Source organism: Thermobia domestica, chromosome 3 (assembly GCF_964235325.1).
Source record: "Thermobia domestica chromosome 3, izTheDome1.hap1.1, whole genome shotgun sequence".
Classification (NCBI taxonomy): domain Eukaryota; kingdom Metazoa; phylum Arthropoda; class Insecta; order Zygentoma; family Lepismatidae; genus Thermobia; species Thermobia domestica.
Genome location: NC_137456.1, coordinates 142,159,901 through 142,177,413, shown reverse-complemented (window position 1 = coordinate 142,177,413; position 17,513 = coordinate 142,159,901). Strand labels below are relative to the sequence as shown.

The window sequence follows — 17,513 nt, the reverse complement described above, 5'->3', positions numbered from 1 at the left end:
GGCTCAAATACTGAAAAAACATAAGTCTTCTTTTCTTCTTAATTTTGTGAAACAAACAGAGGGCAGAATGGCCCGAACATAGCCCCCACCTTGAAACGCTCTAGTTTCAAATAACACACGCACACAACGAATGATCGAGTGTCCCACAGGAAATACACTACAAACGAAATAATAATAATAATGCGTAATAATTCAAAAACAAACAAACAAACACAAGACAAATATTCATATGCAATGATAAGACATGCTTGATGAGCGAGGTTGTAGTGTTTCACATGACTTCACTTTACTTTGAAGGGTTGGAAGGCAACGGAACCAGCTTCACAATGGGGTGCTTCAAGTCCCCGAAGGCAGTCTTTATAGTAACTGCTCGCACTAGAGCATCATTTTCCGGATATACACACTGAACAGGCCCTAATCTCCATTGCTGGGGAGGCAGATGGGATTCCTTTTTTAGGCACTTCATTTCGGTGTGGAATTCTCTTTTCTGTACCTCATTTACCAAGCACAAAATACTCTCTTCCACTGCTTCGAAAGTACAAGCCCCCTGGCGTTTCTGCACCAGATTCCTGCAGTTGTAAGCAAACCTGCGACACCAACACATTACATGCTTCAAACTCACTAGAGAAGAGTAACGGTTCAAAATGCCATTTTTAGACTGCACACACATAACTGTGACACATTTTTTCTTTTCTTCCACATCTGTAGCTGTCAGCGGGAAGACATGGAAGTCCTGGCAACACTGCTTCGCGCAACCACTCCGACCGCACCACCAAAGGGGATGCTCTAAGAGCTCGCTGAGGTTTACCCTTTTTGATGCACAATCAGCTGCGTTGTCTCCACTGTTGGTATGCGCCCATTGTGACGAAGGCAAAATTCCTTGTATTTTCGCTATACGATTTGTGACGAAAGTTTTCCATTTCACAGGTGACTGGGCTAACCAGGCCACCACAACAGTAGCGTTAGTGAAAGCCCTTTTATCCTGGACGTTTGCACTGATGGCACTTGCAACTGTTTTTATCAATTCGGCCAGCAACAATGCGGCGCACAGTTCCAGTCGGGGTAGGGAAACTGTTTTGATTGGAGCAAGTTTGGTTTCTGCAGCGATGAGTCTCACGTCGACACGACCGTTAAGACGCTCTGCTCGTAAATAGGCGACTGGAGAATAGACCCGCTCACTAGCATCAGAGAAGCCTATTAATTGACAGCTGACGGCGTCAGAGAGCACAATGCATCGTTCGACCTTCACTTCACGGAGCAAAAACAACTCATCGCAGTACTCTCGCCAGGCTGCACTTGTTTCCCAACCGAGCCTTTCCTTCCACAATGATTGTAATATCATCTTGGCCCTGATGGTTACTGGGGAGAGGAGGCCAAGGGGATCAAAAATCTTGGCAATCTCTGACAACACTTTTCGTTTTGTCCACACTACAGGGGGAGAGGGAGGCACTACGTTGAATCCAAACTCGTCACTAACAGGTGACCACTGTACTCCGAGGGTCTTGATGTTGTTATCGGTGTCAAAGTTGAATTGTAGGTCAATTTCACGCATATGGGGAGGAACAGCCTGGAGCACTTCCGGTTCGCTAGATAGCCACTTTCGAAGTTCGAAGCCTCCTTCTCGTAAAAGTTGAATCAGCTGTTGTTGTAGCTCAATTTCTTCGCTCACACTAGCTGCACCTCCGAGGAAGTCATCCATGAAAAAATCTCTTCTCACCGCCTTCGCTGCTAAAGGATACTTCTCCCCCTTCTTCTTCAACTACCTGGAGCAAGCATCTGGTTGCCAAGAAGCTAGCAGATGCAGTACCATACGTCACTGTTAACAAACGGTAGTCTTCGATTGGAGCACTTGGAGAATCTCTCCACACAATTCTTTGGAAGTCGACGTCGTCCTTCTGCACTAACATTGCCCGGTACATTTTTGCAATATCCGCACATAAGGGAACACGATGCTCACGAAAACGAACAAGAATCGGGAAAATATCGTCCTGCAATTTTGGCCCCACCATGAGCTTCTGATTCAGAGATACACCCGAAGTTGTTCTTGCACTCCCATCGAAGACCACTCGCACCTTCGTAGTGGAGCTGGTGGGCTTCAAAACAGCATGATGTGGTAGGTAACAACTAGTTTCAACTGGAACGTTTCTCTTGCTTGGGGGAATGAGTTCCATATGCCCTAACTGAATATATTCCCTCATGAAGTCGCGATATTGTTGCTGAAGGGAGGGTTGTTTAGCTAACTTCCGTTCGGTATTTAATAGCCTCTTCACTGCGATTTCACGTGATCTGCCTAATGGGGCTGTGTTACCCCTGAAAGGTAGTCTCACCACATAACTTCCGTGCTCGTCACGGTGGTGTGTAGCTACGAAGTGTTCTTCACAGCTCTTTTCTTCCTTTGACAGGTGTTTTGTAAGTGGGAGCTCTTCTAACTCCCAAAACTGGTGAAGAGCTTCATCGATCTCACAGGAAACTCGATGTGACGTTACCGTTAGCTTCCCACTTGTCGGACCTATATTGCCAGATAGCACCCAGCCGAGACTAGTTTCTAATGCGACAGGCGTCCCGGGTGGCTCTATACACTTCCCGCTCAACATAAGTGATGGAAACACGTCCGCTCCCAACAGAATGTCAATGGGGCCCACTACGTTGAAAGTGGGATCTGCTAATCTTAGGCTCTCTAAATGAGACCAGTTTGTAGCACTAGGACACTTTTGTTTGGGTAAATCAGATGTAACTTTCTGAACTACCACAGCACGAGTTTCAAAAGTTTCACTTGTTCCCCCGAATGACTGAAACTCTAAGTCCACCATTGCACTCGCTGTCGCCACTCCTGCTCCTGTAATCCCGGAAATCACAATACTGGATTTCTTTTTCTTGAGACCCAGCTTTTGTACACAGTTCTCGGTGACAAAACTAGATTCACTCGCGCAATCTAGCATCGCTCTGAAGGGGTAATACACACCATTATTTCCTCTTACTTTCACGATGGCAGTACATAATAACACCTGTGGTACACTTGCGTCCGCTGCAACATGGGCCGAGATATTTGATTCACGCACTGGTGACTCAGCTCTCTCGTAGTGCAAGAGAGTATGATGTTTTTTTAGCGCACTTGCGACACGTACTAGATGCGCACGTATCCTTTCTACACGATTTCCGAAGACAATTAAAACAGTTTTTTCTCTTTCACTAGGGTGACACGATCCGACATTTTGAGTTTTGTGAACTCCGCACATTTGTAGAGGGGGTGGATTGCACTGCATACGTCACATAATGTTTGACCACGTTCACTGGTGGTAACATGGGAGGAAGTTTGTTTTTTGTCGCGATTCTTCACTTGTTCACTACTTCCGGCGACGCGCGATTTCCCGCCGGTAGACACTGCGAGCGCGCGGGCTCTGTTATCGAGGAACTCTGCAAGCTGCTCAAATGATGGCTGTTCATTCGTTTTCAATGAAAGTTCCCACTGTCTACGACTTTCACTGTCCAGTTTATCCGTGATATGATAAACCAAAATAACATCCCAGTGTTCGACTGGTTGCTCGAGCACCTTGAGGGACCGCGTGCACTCCATTGTGGTATCAATTAACTTACGTAGAGCGGCTGGCGATTCTTGTTGTATTACGGGTTGCGTAACTAAGCGCTTAAATGTCGCGTTCACTATTTCCCTCTTATTGTGATAACGAGCGTTTAAAATGTCCCACGCCTCTTTGTAGTTGCTGTCCGTGGTTTGCATCGCTTGAAGGAGTTGTGCTGGTTCCCCTTTCAAGGATGTTTTGAGGTACTGCAACTTTTGATCACCTGAGAGATTTTTGTTATTGTGTACTGAAGCCACAAATAAATCGTGAAACGATAACCACTCATGGAGGTTTCCCGAAAACACTGGCAACTGAAACTGCGGTAGTCTTACGTCACTAGCAGGTTGCCTTTCAAACAAAGACAAAGGCTGAGCTCCTTTACTTCCCTCCAATTGAAAATCCATCAATTGAACACACATCTGAACTATCCTCTTGTCCATTTCCGCTAACTCTTCCTCTTCTTTTTCGAACTCCTCGTCTCCTGCCACCGCCGAAATATCATCCAGCAGCTTTGAACACTCCTGCTGGAGTTCACTGACCTTCGTCTGATGCACCAAGATGGCTGCCGCTGCGGTAGCGTCCAACTCTGTGATGACTTTTCTTAATTTTTAGCGGCTCCATCTCTAAAACACTACACTATGTTCGTGAGAAAAAAACACTCAATCACTAGTCTATTATTGTTCACAGCAACAGTTCACATAGGCACTAGTAATCCGGCTCGGAGGACCATGAATACGCCGACCAAACAATAGTTTATTGTTTTGCGCATTTAATTAAACAGATAATGAGTTACTGAAAACAATAACAATTTATTTTGTATCTGGAATTGTGGACTGTATTAATTTGTATTGTTGGTGGAATCAATAAGTATTAGAATAAGCAAATACTACACACAAACACTGAAGATCCCGCACACGAGGCCTTTGCAGGAAAGCACAACACAACACTGACAAAAATGCGGGAGGCGGCCTAACGGTATTTTTGAAAAGAAAGACAAGAGACCGCCAGAGTAATATACTACAAATAGAAACCATATTGAACTGCAGAGACATCTCTCCAGCAAAACTGACACTACATAAAACATATATTTTGTTCCAAGTTTTGGAAATGCCGACAATAGGCTCAAATACTGAAAAAACATAAGTCTTCTTTTCTTCTTAATTTTGTGAAACAAACAGAGGGCAGAATGGCCCGAACATGAGCATTACTGGAATTCATGGCATAAGCCCATCACGTGTGAGGGATGACGCCCCCCAGCCATCAGAATACCCGGGCAAGTGAGGAAGGAAGCGGCCTGGGATCTTTTATATTATGTGCTACCCCAACCCCTCACACAGAATGAGTGGCCTGAAGAATTTTCTACCGAGTATCTGCGTAATCAGAAGCTTCCAGAACGTTAATGGAACTATATATGAAACAAACAAATAATGCAGAATGCAGTTACATTAGTGGTAACTTTGATAGACCCAACATATGCCAGAGACCATTATGAAGATAGTACTTCGGCCAGTTTAAAGTTTCTTCCGATGTTTCGGATTCATAGATTGAGATTAAGGATGAGCCTTCGCCTATGACGAGTTCATCGTATAATGACTAAAGTCTATGACAATGGTGACGGTGATGTCTCAGATTATGAAAACAAGTAAACAAACAAAAGAGGCTGTCATCAACGGAGATAGGATCGTTTCCAATTGCTGGATATTACGTCACCGAAAGATGTTGCGTTTCGTGATATTATACTGCAGTTGATACTACTTGTCCTTTCTGACAGCTCGCGTGCGCGCACGTGATGCTCAATGCTGTGTAGCCAGGTTTTGTGTCTGTTATTGAAACATAAAATTATTCACTGCAAGTAAATCTCAGTTTTATAAAATTAAATGACCCAAAAGAGAACTAAACAGAATGCTCTTAATAACCAGCAGATTCATTACTCAAGTTGACATTCGAATAAACCAATGTGCATTTCTTTATATTCAAATTGGCTACGTGCTGCAAGGGTGGGGTGGAATGTTTACTTTGCCGATATGTAAAACAGATCACCATAACACAAAAGTTTCCTTACGTTGGTTCATGGTGTTTTCTTTTGAAAGTCTAGTTTGATTTTTAAAAAATGGCAAATAGACAAGAGGTTTCCACAGACCACTTGGTTATGCTTCTCTCCACAGAAGCAAGCATTGTTTTGTTTCTGCTGTCTCTTATTCCCTTACAAGTGAATGAAAAGAGGCAGTTTTCATAGCGCTGATGGTGTCTCAAATTGGAGAAAGACCAATACAAGAGTTCACAACCATTGAAGCAATTTTAGTCATCAGTCAGCTTCCTGACAATGAAAAGACCTAGAAAGTCGCAGTTAATTATTATAGTACATTTACTGCAGTCAAGAAGGTCATGCAATGTGCGTAAATAATTGTTGTTTTGTATGAGAAACATCCTCCAGGAATCGCTCCTGAAAGCCTCTCCATTTTTCAATTTTACCCACAAAATACACCCATTGCAAAGTTACATTGTGTTTTAACAATGTGACTTTCAATGTTAAGCAGAGCCAACTTTTTATCACTGTAGTCTCTAGCCATGTTTTGAGATATATATGACAGTGACCCACAAGCTCCTTAAGTTAAGCAGATAAAACTTGCCATATAAACTTCTTCTATTAACACGAGTATCTAATATGACACGAATTCAAGTTGTTTTTTTTTTTTTCGAAAATTCTGTTGCTAAAGGAAGGCAGAGGAGTAACTTCCATAATTTTTACTTCCACATTTAAAAATGGACTTTTTTGTTTCATACTAACGGGAAAGTTGCTGAACACTTGGGTCGAACTGGGTTTTCACAATATCAACTTATTAGAATGTGTATCTCAAGGAGGAAGGGTTTCAAAGTTTATATTTAAAAATTTTGCATCGCACGAGATCATTTAGAGTCATTATTTGAACATGATTAACAGTTAGTAGATTTGGATTTTTATCATTAGAGCTCATACTTTCATGGAAATGCGTACACTAAGGCAGTGGTTCTCAACATAGGCGATAACGCCCCCCCAGGTGGTGTTCTCATTTCCAAAGGGGACAATGAAACAAAAAGGTGCGATGGGGGGGGCGTAGACTATTTTGGGATCGTTTCAAATTTCATCATAACCTGTTAGACTTTTTTCTTACTATTGGACGAAAGCTATTATGCATTTTACAAGTTTTTAAAAGTTTAGTTCTTTTTTTTTACAATTATTAATAATAACACATTATTATTATTATTATTATTATTATTATTATTATTATTATTATTATTATTATTATTATTATTATTATTATTATTATTTTATATTGATGAAAAATATCTAACTGAGCTAAGAACTTGGTTATTATAGCTTTAAAAAAAGTCGATCAAAGAAACGTTCGTTGATTCATTTCTTTCAGAAAGTTAGTAGGGCAAATGTATGTTTTAAATATATATATATAATAAATTTAAAAAATGAATTTCTCGGGGACAAATTATAGAAACAAAACTTTCTTTCAAGGCTGCTTCAATTCTTAAAAATCAGACTTGAGGGATATATTTTTTATGACTAATTTAAGAATTGAAAGCATTTTCCTGGTTCTTAGATTGTTTCGCTTAAGTCTCACGTTCAAAGTTGTGCATCGATGGATTGAGTTAAGTTGACGGTAGAAAGGGGGCGCTCAGGACAATCACATTCACCCAAAGGATCGTTAACCTTAAAAAAAAATTGAGAACCACTATCCTAAGGGACAAAAGGGTATTTATATTTTTTCAGAATGAATAACGTTTAAACTGTACTGCTTGAAATAAATATTTGAACTCGGTCAACCTGAGGTTTTATCATTTCATTTTGTTTTAAATACGCATTCCAAGGGAGTGGAAAAAGGAGTATTCAATTGTACATTTTCATTTATATTTTCCATTTACCTCTTCACTCCGCGCGAAGAATTGGTATTTCAGACATGTTATAATAGTGTTTCAGATAGTCGTCTTGTATTTGGTAGGAATCGATACGAAATTGCATTTTATGAGTACCTATTGGCTCAACAAATAATCTACTAAGGTATTGTAAGGTGTTTAACCTGTACAATGGATAAGTACAGTGGATCATAACGAAGTGGATAAATATAGTAATATTTTTTTCTATTTATTTTCAGATTATCACGAAACAAGAACAAGAAGACAAAAGAAAGCAGAAGGGAACAAGGAAGGAAAGAAAGAAAGAAGCAAATGATTGTGTGTTGTTTCAGTGGCGACAAGTCCGGACCTTCTGTGTTGTGCATTGCTAATACAAAAGTTTGCGTGCGATTGGAGCTATTAGCGTGACACTTGTCTGCTTAATATCGAAAATAAAAAGAGCTCTCAGCTTGTGTCTTCTTTTTTCACTTGTTCCATGTGTGACTACAGTCTCACAAACACGCTTAGAATACAACCATAGAGATATATACAAACACACTCATACATATAATATTTTCCTTCTTAACAAAAACATTAAAAAAAAGTACTAAAGATGTTCAAAATGACATCAAAATTTGAAACGTCAATAGGCACACAGTCGTAATTATTTTATTAAGAGAAGAAATCTTTTACAAAAGTAGCAAATCATTGTTTACAAAGTGAAAGTAATCTATTCAAATACTTAATTCTACATAACATATTGCAGTATCTGCAATCATTTGCATATACACCTCACTTTATTTAACCACTTTTTTTTGTCAAATTAAAGTGATCGTAATTTATGAAGACTTAAAACAAATTTTACTATTAGCATAAATATTAAGTTACAACTGTTTTACTCACTTTGAATTTATCACCTGTCCAATTTTTGAATTTAAATTAACGAGGATAAGCCACACTTTCCATTAATAAATATAGATTTTATGCATTTTAAAATTGAATTTTTCGAAAAAATTATTTCACATTTCGAGAAATAAAATAAAATTACCTTTATCTTTTATTTTCTCAGAAGAAAATGAAGAAAAAATATATTTGAAACAAAAAAAGGGAACAAAGAGAAACAAAATAATACGTAATGTTAACTAAAATTGTATTTGATGAAGACATTTCCAAAATTTTGCCTTTGTTCCTTACGGCTATGGAACTGGGTTAAGAATTTAACATTAGTTTAACGTTTTTCTTAAGAAAGAAAGAAAAAAAGAAAAGAGAATAGTGATAAACTTGGACTGCCTTTTTTGATTTTTCTTCTAGTCTTTTGTTCGTAAATAAAAAGAATCAAAACAAAAGAAAAATAATGTCTTTGGTGAAAGAGAATAATCTTCGCGCTTCTCTATTATTACATTACCTCCCCGATAGAGGGAGTAAAAATGCAAATGGCTAAGACAAAGAAAAGAAGAGCGCGAAAAGAGAAAGATCTTTCTTTCGCTTTTGAAGCTTCTGGCAGCAAGTTATATGCAAGCGTAAATTTGTATTATAGCGTTATTTTTATGTTCCTCTCCGCCTTTATGTATTTCTCTTTGAGAAAGATCAAGTAATTTTTTGAGCGAAACATTCTGCGATAGAAGCAGAATTTAATTTGACCGTACAGTACTTTCTTTTTTACCGTGGTGAAAAATAGTTTAGGTGATAGTACTCTCTCTACATTGATATTACATGTTGTATTAGGTATAATAGAGAACTGAAAGAGAAAAAGGATGACCCGGGGCTAAAACAACGTGAAAGAATAACAAATTGTGTTTGATTTTTTTTATCATGGGGTCTTCGTTTTCAAAACATTGTTGCGAAGATGACAACTCGGGTTCGCCGACAAGAAGTGATGGTGGATCGGCCAAATCTAGTAAAGGCAGTGGAAGTAGTTCTGGTTTATGGTCATGGTGTTCTGCGTGGAACGCTTGCAGTGGGAAGGGGAAAAGACGGGAAGAATTTACAATGCCCAAAGCAGAGAGATGTAAGTATAACATTTTTTACTCTCTACTTCATTATATGCCTTTTCATTTTATTTCTTTTACAATTTAGAATGCTTGTTTGTTCGTAACATCTTATACAGGAACAGTTAGAGCTGGATTTAAGACGATTTGACCAATTGTTTCGAATTGGGCCCCGCAGCTAAAGGGACCCTGCGCTATAGCATAATCTACTCTCAGTTGTCAAATCAGTGTTCGTAGGTCTCCTTAAGAAAATTTCCCTCGACTATCACAAAATTTTCCCATTTTAAATCAAATTTTCCCTAGATTTTTGAGTATCCAATTCCTATGACAGAAGTTACGTTAGAAGACCAATTTAGCTATATAGAACGAAGTACCAATCTCATTTTTTATTCCTTTGCCTTTTGCTTCTTTTTTAGTTTTCCTTCATTTTTTTAATAAGCACAAATTCACAACCAACAACAAGTGTAAATTATGCTACTTTGAACACACACACACACACATACATAAACTATTGCTATTGTATTGGGTTATTTCGAAAAAAAAATAAGCATTTATATTGGTGAATCAGTCAGTGTGAGGACTTTCATGTCTTACCGAAACATTCCCTTCTTTCCTTTTTGCTAAATTTATCTATGTTCCCTCAAATTATGTGCATTGTGTTAAATACACACAAAAACATTGCAATATATCCTTTTCTTGACAATCTCAGTGACTCTGACATCTGGAGGAAGGAGTTATTCCAAGTCCAAACTTCTCAAACCTTAATTGAGATCACCAATTCAGCAATAACGCTTGAGCAGTTTGGCAATTTTGTTCACTGACTGGAATCACCGCGAATACAAAATTTTAAAAGACTACGGAGAAAAAAGCAAGAAAAATAACTGATTAAAAAGAGGATTAAGAGGATTAAATAAATAGTTTATTATTTATGAATGTTAAGTAAGTTCAAAAAATATTTTTTTTCTAACAGTGAACTTACATTATCATGTTTTTTTTCTGAAGAAAAATATGTTTTCAGTAATTCACTAAAAAAAATAGTATTGTGACTATATACTTTTCAAAAATAATATACAAACGTTGTTAATTATTTGTAAGCTTACATGTATGTAATTTTATACTAAAATTTAGATTACATATGTTTGATCTATTAAGTCATGCGTGTTTTATGCATACATTTTAGTTGTTTTCCATTTTATTACAGAAAAAATATGTAATAGACTTTATATATATATATATATATATATATATATATATATATATATATATATATATATATATATATATATATATATATATATACAATTGTGTCCTGCGTTTCCAAAGGCTGGCCCTGGGGTGTTATGCATTTTCGCACGGTGCAATTTCACACGCATTCATTATCGAGCAAGTTTGCACGGTCTCCTTTATCGGATTAATATTCTGTAGGTGTCGTGCATTTTCACAAGATCCTCCTGTCAATCACTTGATTCATCCTGAAAACACTTTCACTACAAAGGGATGGAGAACACAGAACAAATGTCGACTAAATAAGAACAGAAAAAGAGCAAACGCAAGTTAAAATACATACGAACAATTGCAATTAATACTAGAGCAGGAGAGCTTAAGAAATGTTTCACTTTTACAGAAAAAAATAACAAAGAAAAATAACCAGAAATTAAAATAACTAAGAACAAGACACAGAACAAAAATGAGCAAACAAAAATTATAGCAAAAGAGGAGAGATAATAATAACATAAACAATACGAAATTGAAGTAAGTAAAAAGAAACAACAAAAACTATCGCAAATTGAAGTACATGAAAACAAAAATAATAACAAATGAAAATAAATAAGAACAGAAAAGGAACAATCAAAAATTAAAATTATTAGGAATAGAAGATAGAACAATCACAAATTAAAGTAAATAAATAGTAAATAAGCAGCATATCAGAGAATTTACTCAGGAAGTTCAAAAATCGAAGAAAAATGTGCCCTCCCCAGAGCATTTTTAAACGTTGTGATTTGTGAAACACAAACCATTAGCTCATACTTCAAGGCAGTTCGAAGAAAACCGTTATCATCTTGTTATTTTCTGTGCGAACAACACGTCGTTAAGGTGGAATTTTTACACTTCTGTACATCGTCAATCCATTTTGTACAATTCATAGTTCATTATTCCAGCTTTTGGAGATGGGCACGAGCGAGTTTTCTTTGAAACTCGACTCGACTCGAAACAGATATCTTTGACCTCGACTCGAGAACTCGGCTTGAAAAATTTCCTCCAACTCGACCGGAAGTCAGGTCGAGTTTCGAGTCGAGTCGAGTTTCAAAGAATGATTATATAATTGTCAATGATACTACTACTGCTATAGCTTATTATTCATATTCTTCTTCTTCTTCTTCTTCTTCTTATTATTATTATTATTATTATTATTATTATTATTATTATTATTATTATTATTATTATTATTATTATTATTATTATTACAACACAGCGTATAAATATGAAAGACAGGAGGTTTATATCTGAATACCAAAAACTAGTTGACTGCCGACCTCGGTAGTCGTGAAGTCAAGGAGGCAAGGACATCGATCACGAGTTTCCGCGTTTTGAGTTCCGGAGGAGCATGTATTCGGGCTCGAGCCAAAAATTTTTAAACATTATAGGGCGCCTGGCAAACATGTTCTAAATTGCTCGGCCCGGGTTTAAGGCTGTCAACAGCTCGAGCGGCTCGGCTCACAGCTCATTCACTATCAAGCCGAACCGAGAAGTGAACCGAGATGACAACTCATCCAACCGAAGTGGCTCGAGCCCTCGATTCAGTTGAGCCGAACCCTGCCAATGGCTCACCTGAGCCGAACGGAACCGAGCTGATGGTTCACCCTAACCGAGCCTGCTCGAGCCATCGGCTCAGTTCAGCCGAGTCAAACCGAGCCGATGGACTCGTTTCAACCCAGCCTACTCAGCCAATGGCTCACCTGAGCCGAGTCGAATCCAATCGGTGGCTCATCCGAACCGAGCCGACTCGAGTTGTTCGCTCAGTTGAACCGAGCCGAGCTGATTGACATCACTATCCGGGTCCTACCATGCAGGTCTGAGCTTTGATAGTAAGAAATACAGTATATACTTATATTAGTGCTCACTACATTTGAGGCTGCCTCGTTATAAAAATCTATTGTTGTCTCGTTATCGAGACGAGAGGAGATGCGAGCAGTGTCCCCCCTAAAATTATTCGCCATTACTGCTTACAAATATTATGACTTTCGCTGTTCACTCTAATCAGGCCATGATTTCAAAAGGAGCTGAACGAGCGAGCTATTTATCAAACTGCACCTCAAAAACAGTAACTCAGCTGTGAACTCGACTCGAGAAAATTACCTTTGACTCGACTCGAAATTAGAATCGAGTTTTAGCTCGACTAGTACCCATCCATAAGCTCAAGCTGCTCAATCATTTTTTTAAAAACTCTACGCCATTTCCTAGCTTCTCCAAGACTAATTGCAATCTGTGGTCAAGATGGGTGTAAGTTGATTTTTCTACGCTTATCCGGATTGCAATTTAAGTCCTGTCTCGCAAAGCATGAAAATTAAACGTCGCATTTGGCTTTAGTATACTCGCAAGCTTCAAGATACGTGGTGTACTGTTTGATATTCTGCGGTTTAACTTATTGCTCCAACCCTCCATTGAATTGTTTGTTCTGTGTCCTTGACCATCTGAATGTTTGAAATGTCCAGCCATTGCTCAATGAAATAATCGTTTAACTCTGGTCAGATGGACAGTCCTCCAGACAATGAGCCAACCTTCATCGATCCAGCTTAATGATATTAATGCTAAGGCACTATACATACGAACATGATGACGTACATCTTCATTGTGGAGGTATTCTTCGACGAGACCTAAATTCTAAACCTTCCATCAGATTCTCTGGTTAAAATGATAATAGCGGCCGGAAACCTCTGAATTAGAAAACATCGCACGCAATGCATTGATTGCAGCGAGCTTTTCAGCACTCGAGAATCCTTCTGGACAGACCACATTTTAAGAAATATAAATAGTTAGTTGTATGTTCCCTCTATTTTATCTGGCATCAATGCATACAAGACTGATTTTAACTAGTGTTTGCTCTTTTTCTGTTCTTTACTTAGTTGACATTTGTTCTGTCCTCCCACCACTTATAGTGAAAGCGGTTTCAGGGTGAATCACGTGATTGACAAGTGAACCTCGTGAAAATGCACCACATCTGTAGAATGATTAATCCGACAAGGAAGACCGTACGAAATTGCTCGATAATGTGCACCGTATGAAACTGTATTGTGCGAAAATACATGGAGTCGGCCATGGTAATGGCCATAAGGATGTTTGTTTGATTTCTTATGTATCTAATTATTAAAAACTTTATTTTAATCCTTTAGTATTGATGCAATGTATTTCTGAACACACAGCATAGCTCTCCGGACTGATCAAGTTCAATTAAATCGAATGGTATATTTAGTATCTTTCAATTTACATCTCATCTAAGCATCTAATATGCTGTATAGAGAATAACGTCACAATGTTCCTTTTTACATTATTACCTAATTAATACGTGGGGAAGTTTGCTAAGAACCTGCACGAATAGTAATGTTGGTCATTGACACGTGATAGAATGTGTGTTTTCTCTGCCTTATATCCATGAACACTCTTAATGTCTTCCACACTTACAATGAGTGATGATCGCTACAGTGGTCAAAATACAGATAAAGATTGAAAAGAAACTAATGACTTTTCTCTTCAAATAATTACTAACACTGTAAGATATAATAAATGAAAACACGGTTTCTATAGAGTGACAGTTCAATAATATCTTATTTGCCACTGATTGCTTTATGTAATGAAAATCCATGAAAGTTATTTGAAATCTAAATTAATGTAAGCTAAAGTGTTTCATTTTACTTATACTGTAAAACATAGTAAACACTGAAATTATTTTACCAATTAAATTTAAATATATATTTTCGTTTGGGTGTTTATAACACCTCACGCCAGAACTAATGTTATTAATCAGCATTTTCATACAGAAGGGACAATAGTTATGTTATTGCCTTAATGAAATTTCCTACTAAGTTTGTTTTAAACTGCTTCACAGTAAAATTTCAGAAAGTAAACATCTCGATAATGTTCTCAACATAATTTCTGAAGTTTAAATACATTTAAATAAAACACGTTATTCAAAACAAAACAATTTCGGTAATGTTTATTATTTTAGATCAAAATCCAAATAAATTCCTTTGAATATCTTACTAAAATGAGCATAAGCGAGTTTCTACCAGTCAAGGTGTACTTATGTGTGTCTGTTTTATCATATCGTCCAGAAAATTTATCCGCTTTTAAATTTGATATGTGCTTTCTTTCTGGCAACCCATATAGGCACAGTGCTTAGAATGGAAAGAATGTGGGGTGAAAACTAGACTACGTGAACGTTTCAGTTATAAATAATGCATGGTTACCCGCATGAAAGTCATGGTCCAAAATGTGTTATCAAAAGTTGAGATTTAAACCAGTGCATAAAAGGCACACGATTTATACAAGAATATGTTTTAATCCAGTATTACAATTAGTTAAGAGGGATCTTTTTGGAAGTCAGAACAACTAGAAGCTTTAAGATAGTTATTACTTTCGTTAGGGCAAGTCAGGAGAGTGTTGGAGTTGCGTCATGTAGTTTAAAAGTTGGTTATTTATTTTTTTATTTATTTCATAAGGACAATACAACAGGCTTAATGCCCAGTTATAGTGTTGTATACATAATTATTTAACATACACTATTAAACATACATTATATACATACACAAATATACGTCATCTAATTATACATAACTTATTGTCTGACAATTCTTTTGAATTTGTTGTCTAACGTACTAAACACATCTATTACATGAACTCTAATCATTTCGTTATATGAAGCACACATCCTCCTCAGAGGAGACTTATGTAATATATTAGTTCTTTATTTCCTGGAATAGAATGTCCCAGTGTTTGCTGTTGTAGTCTTACCTATTGGGACACGTAATAATACTTCTGAAATTAATTCTGGACAGTTAATTTTACCGTTTAATAATTTATGTAAGAACAACAAATCAAAAACCCGTATCCTTTTTTCTAATGTTTGAAAATTAAAATTCGTTACTAAGTCTTCATAGGGGACATACTTTGGGTAGAAACCGGTTTTCTTGTATGCAAGCATTTTTAAGAATTTAAATTGTATATTTCCTATTTCATCAGTGTATCTAGCGACATTTGGTGTCCAAACAATACAACAGTATTCTAATTTTGACCTCACATACGAAAAATATAACATTATAAATGTTGATTCTTTGTATAAATCCGGTCCTATCCTATAAATTAAACCTAGGTTTCTTTATACACTACTCGTTATCGCGTCAATGTGTTGGGCAAAGATTAATTTGCTGTCAAGTATAACTTCTAGATCTTTGACTGTATTTTGGGTAGACAGGGAAGTGCCACTTATTGTATACGAAAATTAATTGCATTTTCTTTCCTCGTAGAAGATACAGATTTACATTTTATACATTGAGAATCAATTTATTCTTATCACATCACATTTGAGCTCTCGGTAGATCCTGTTGAAGTTTCACGCCGTCATCAATTGAACTTACTTTAGAGTATAATTTGAGATTGTCGGCAAAGAGAAGAACTTCAGAAGTTTTAATACACAAAGGAATACCATTAATAACAAGTAGAAACAACAAGAGATCTAGATTAGATCCTTGAGGGACTCCTGATAGAGTATTAAACTTTTCAGTAACAAATCCTTTGTATGAAACATATTGTTTTCGGTTATGCAAGTATGATACAAAATACTTCATTGCTTGTTTCGAAACATTCAGAGATTCTACTTTTAGTAGCAAGACATCATGATCAACGACGTCAAATGCCCTGCTAAAATCAGTATAAACGATATCTACTTGACCGCCTTTATCTAATTCTGTTACTATAAAATTTGTTAAAATTGATAAATTTGTCGAAGTAGGCCTATTACGTAAGAAACCGTGTTGATAAGTTGAAAGAACACTTTTTACATGATTTAAAATTCGCGCATATACTTTCAAGAATTTTTGCAAAGGGTGACAGAATAGCAATTGGCCTGAAATTTTCTATTTCTCTTTTGTTTCCAGATTTTGGTAATGAACAGACTAAACTTTTTTCATTTATCTGGGAAAGTGTTTATTCTAATAGAAATATTAAATATAGTGCTAAGTGGGTATCTAAATACATCACTGTAACCTTTCACAACAAAACGGGGAATGTTATCAGAACCACAAGATGCTTTTGGTTTCAACGCTGATATAGCATTTTCTATTTCTTCTAGTTTTATTTCGTCCAATTGAAAGTTGTCTAATATATTACATTCGGTTCGATTAGCAAGCAAAGCGTCAATGTTGTATGTGGCGAGTACATTGTTGTAAACTGAATGGAAATAATGTGCAAATGCCTGTGCTATTTCATTGACATGTTGGATATCATGACCATTGTATGTAAGGGAGCTTGATGACAAATGCTGTGTATTGCGTTTAATAAAACTCCAGATCTGGCTTGGGTCTTTTTCAATAGAGCATTCTGAGTTTAAAATAAAAGTTTTGTAGGCTAATTTTACGTCAGATTTTATTTCTTTACGCAGTCTCTCAAATTGATCGCGATGGTAAAGCATATTTGTTGATCCCTTTTTCCACTTGTTATGGTGCTCTGTCTTGGATTTTATTTTCATAATTATATTATAAGTAAACCAACATTGACAACTTCCGCTGATATGTTTTTCGGGTGGAACACATACAGAAAATATGTTGTTAGTCATTTGATAAAAGTTTGTTAATGCTATATTTACATCATCGGATTGCGAAAAGCAATTCCAGTTTACTTTAGAGAGTTCTATGTACATCTTTTAGAAATCTGCTTTTCTAAAATTAAAACCGGGTTCTTTAATTTCTTTCTTATGTTTCTGCAGGTGTTCAAATGGGAAAGAAATAAGTAAAGCTGGGTGGTGCCTGTCTTCATTAGCAACAAGAGAATACTCTTTTATTACGGAAAA

At 36.8% G+C, this 17,513-nt stretch overlaps 4 protein-coding genes across 4 annotated transcripts in view; 1 reads left to right on the top strand and 3 right to left on the bottom strand.

The window, feature by feature from the left end:
• Positions 1-286: 286 nt before the first annotated feature.
• LOC145681976 (uncharacterized) lies at positions 287-1,552 on the bottom strand. Its single transcript, XM_081753577.1, has one exon. It carries the CDS (start codon positions 1,550-1,552, stop codon positions 287-289), a length of 1,266 nt encoding a protein of 421 aa, XP_081609703.1.
• Positions 1,553-1,691: 139 nt separating this feature from the next.
• Positions 1,692-2,939, bottom strand: LOC145681975 (uncharacterized). The gene has a single exon (XM_081753576.1). It carries the CDS (start codon positions 2,937-2,939, stop codon positions 1,692-1,694), a length of 1,248 nt encoding a protein of 415 aa, XP_081609702.1.
• Positions 2,940-3,166: 227 nt separating this feature from the next.
• On the bottom strand, positions 3,167-4,018 carry LOC145681974 (uncharacterized). Its single transcript, XM_081753575.1, has one exon. It carries the CDS (start codon positions 4,016-4,018, stop codon positions 3,167-3,169), a length of 852 nt encoding a protein of 283 aa, XP_081609701.1.
• A 3,709-nt stretch (positions 4,019-7,727) lies between these two features.
• Positions 7,728-17,513, top strand: part of rdgC (retinal degeneration C) — an 857,557-nt gene continuing 847,771 nt past the window's right edge. Inside the window, exon 1 of the mRNA XM_081751765.1 lies at positions 7,728-9,471. Within this exon, the coding sequence (XP_081607891.1) occupies positions 9,276-9,471 (196 nt within the window). The 5' untranslated portion in view covers positions 7,728-9,275. The remainder of the gene's footprint in view (positions 9,472-17,513) is intronic.

Coding starts and splice junctions, on each gene's coding strand:
- LOC145681976 (XM_081753577.1), bottom strand. CDS start 1,552: ATGCGTGAAATTGACCTACAATTCAACTTTGACACCGATAACAACATC.
- LOC145681975 (XM_081753576.1), bottom strand. CDS start 2,939: ATGCTAGATTGCGCGAGTGAATCTAGTTTTGTCACCGAGAACTGTGTA.
- LOC145681974 (XM_081753575.1), bottom strand. CDS start 4,018: ATGGACAAGAGGATAGTTCAGATGTGTGTTCAATTGATGGATTTTCAA.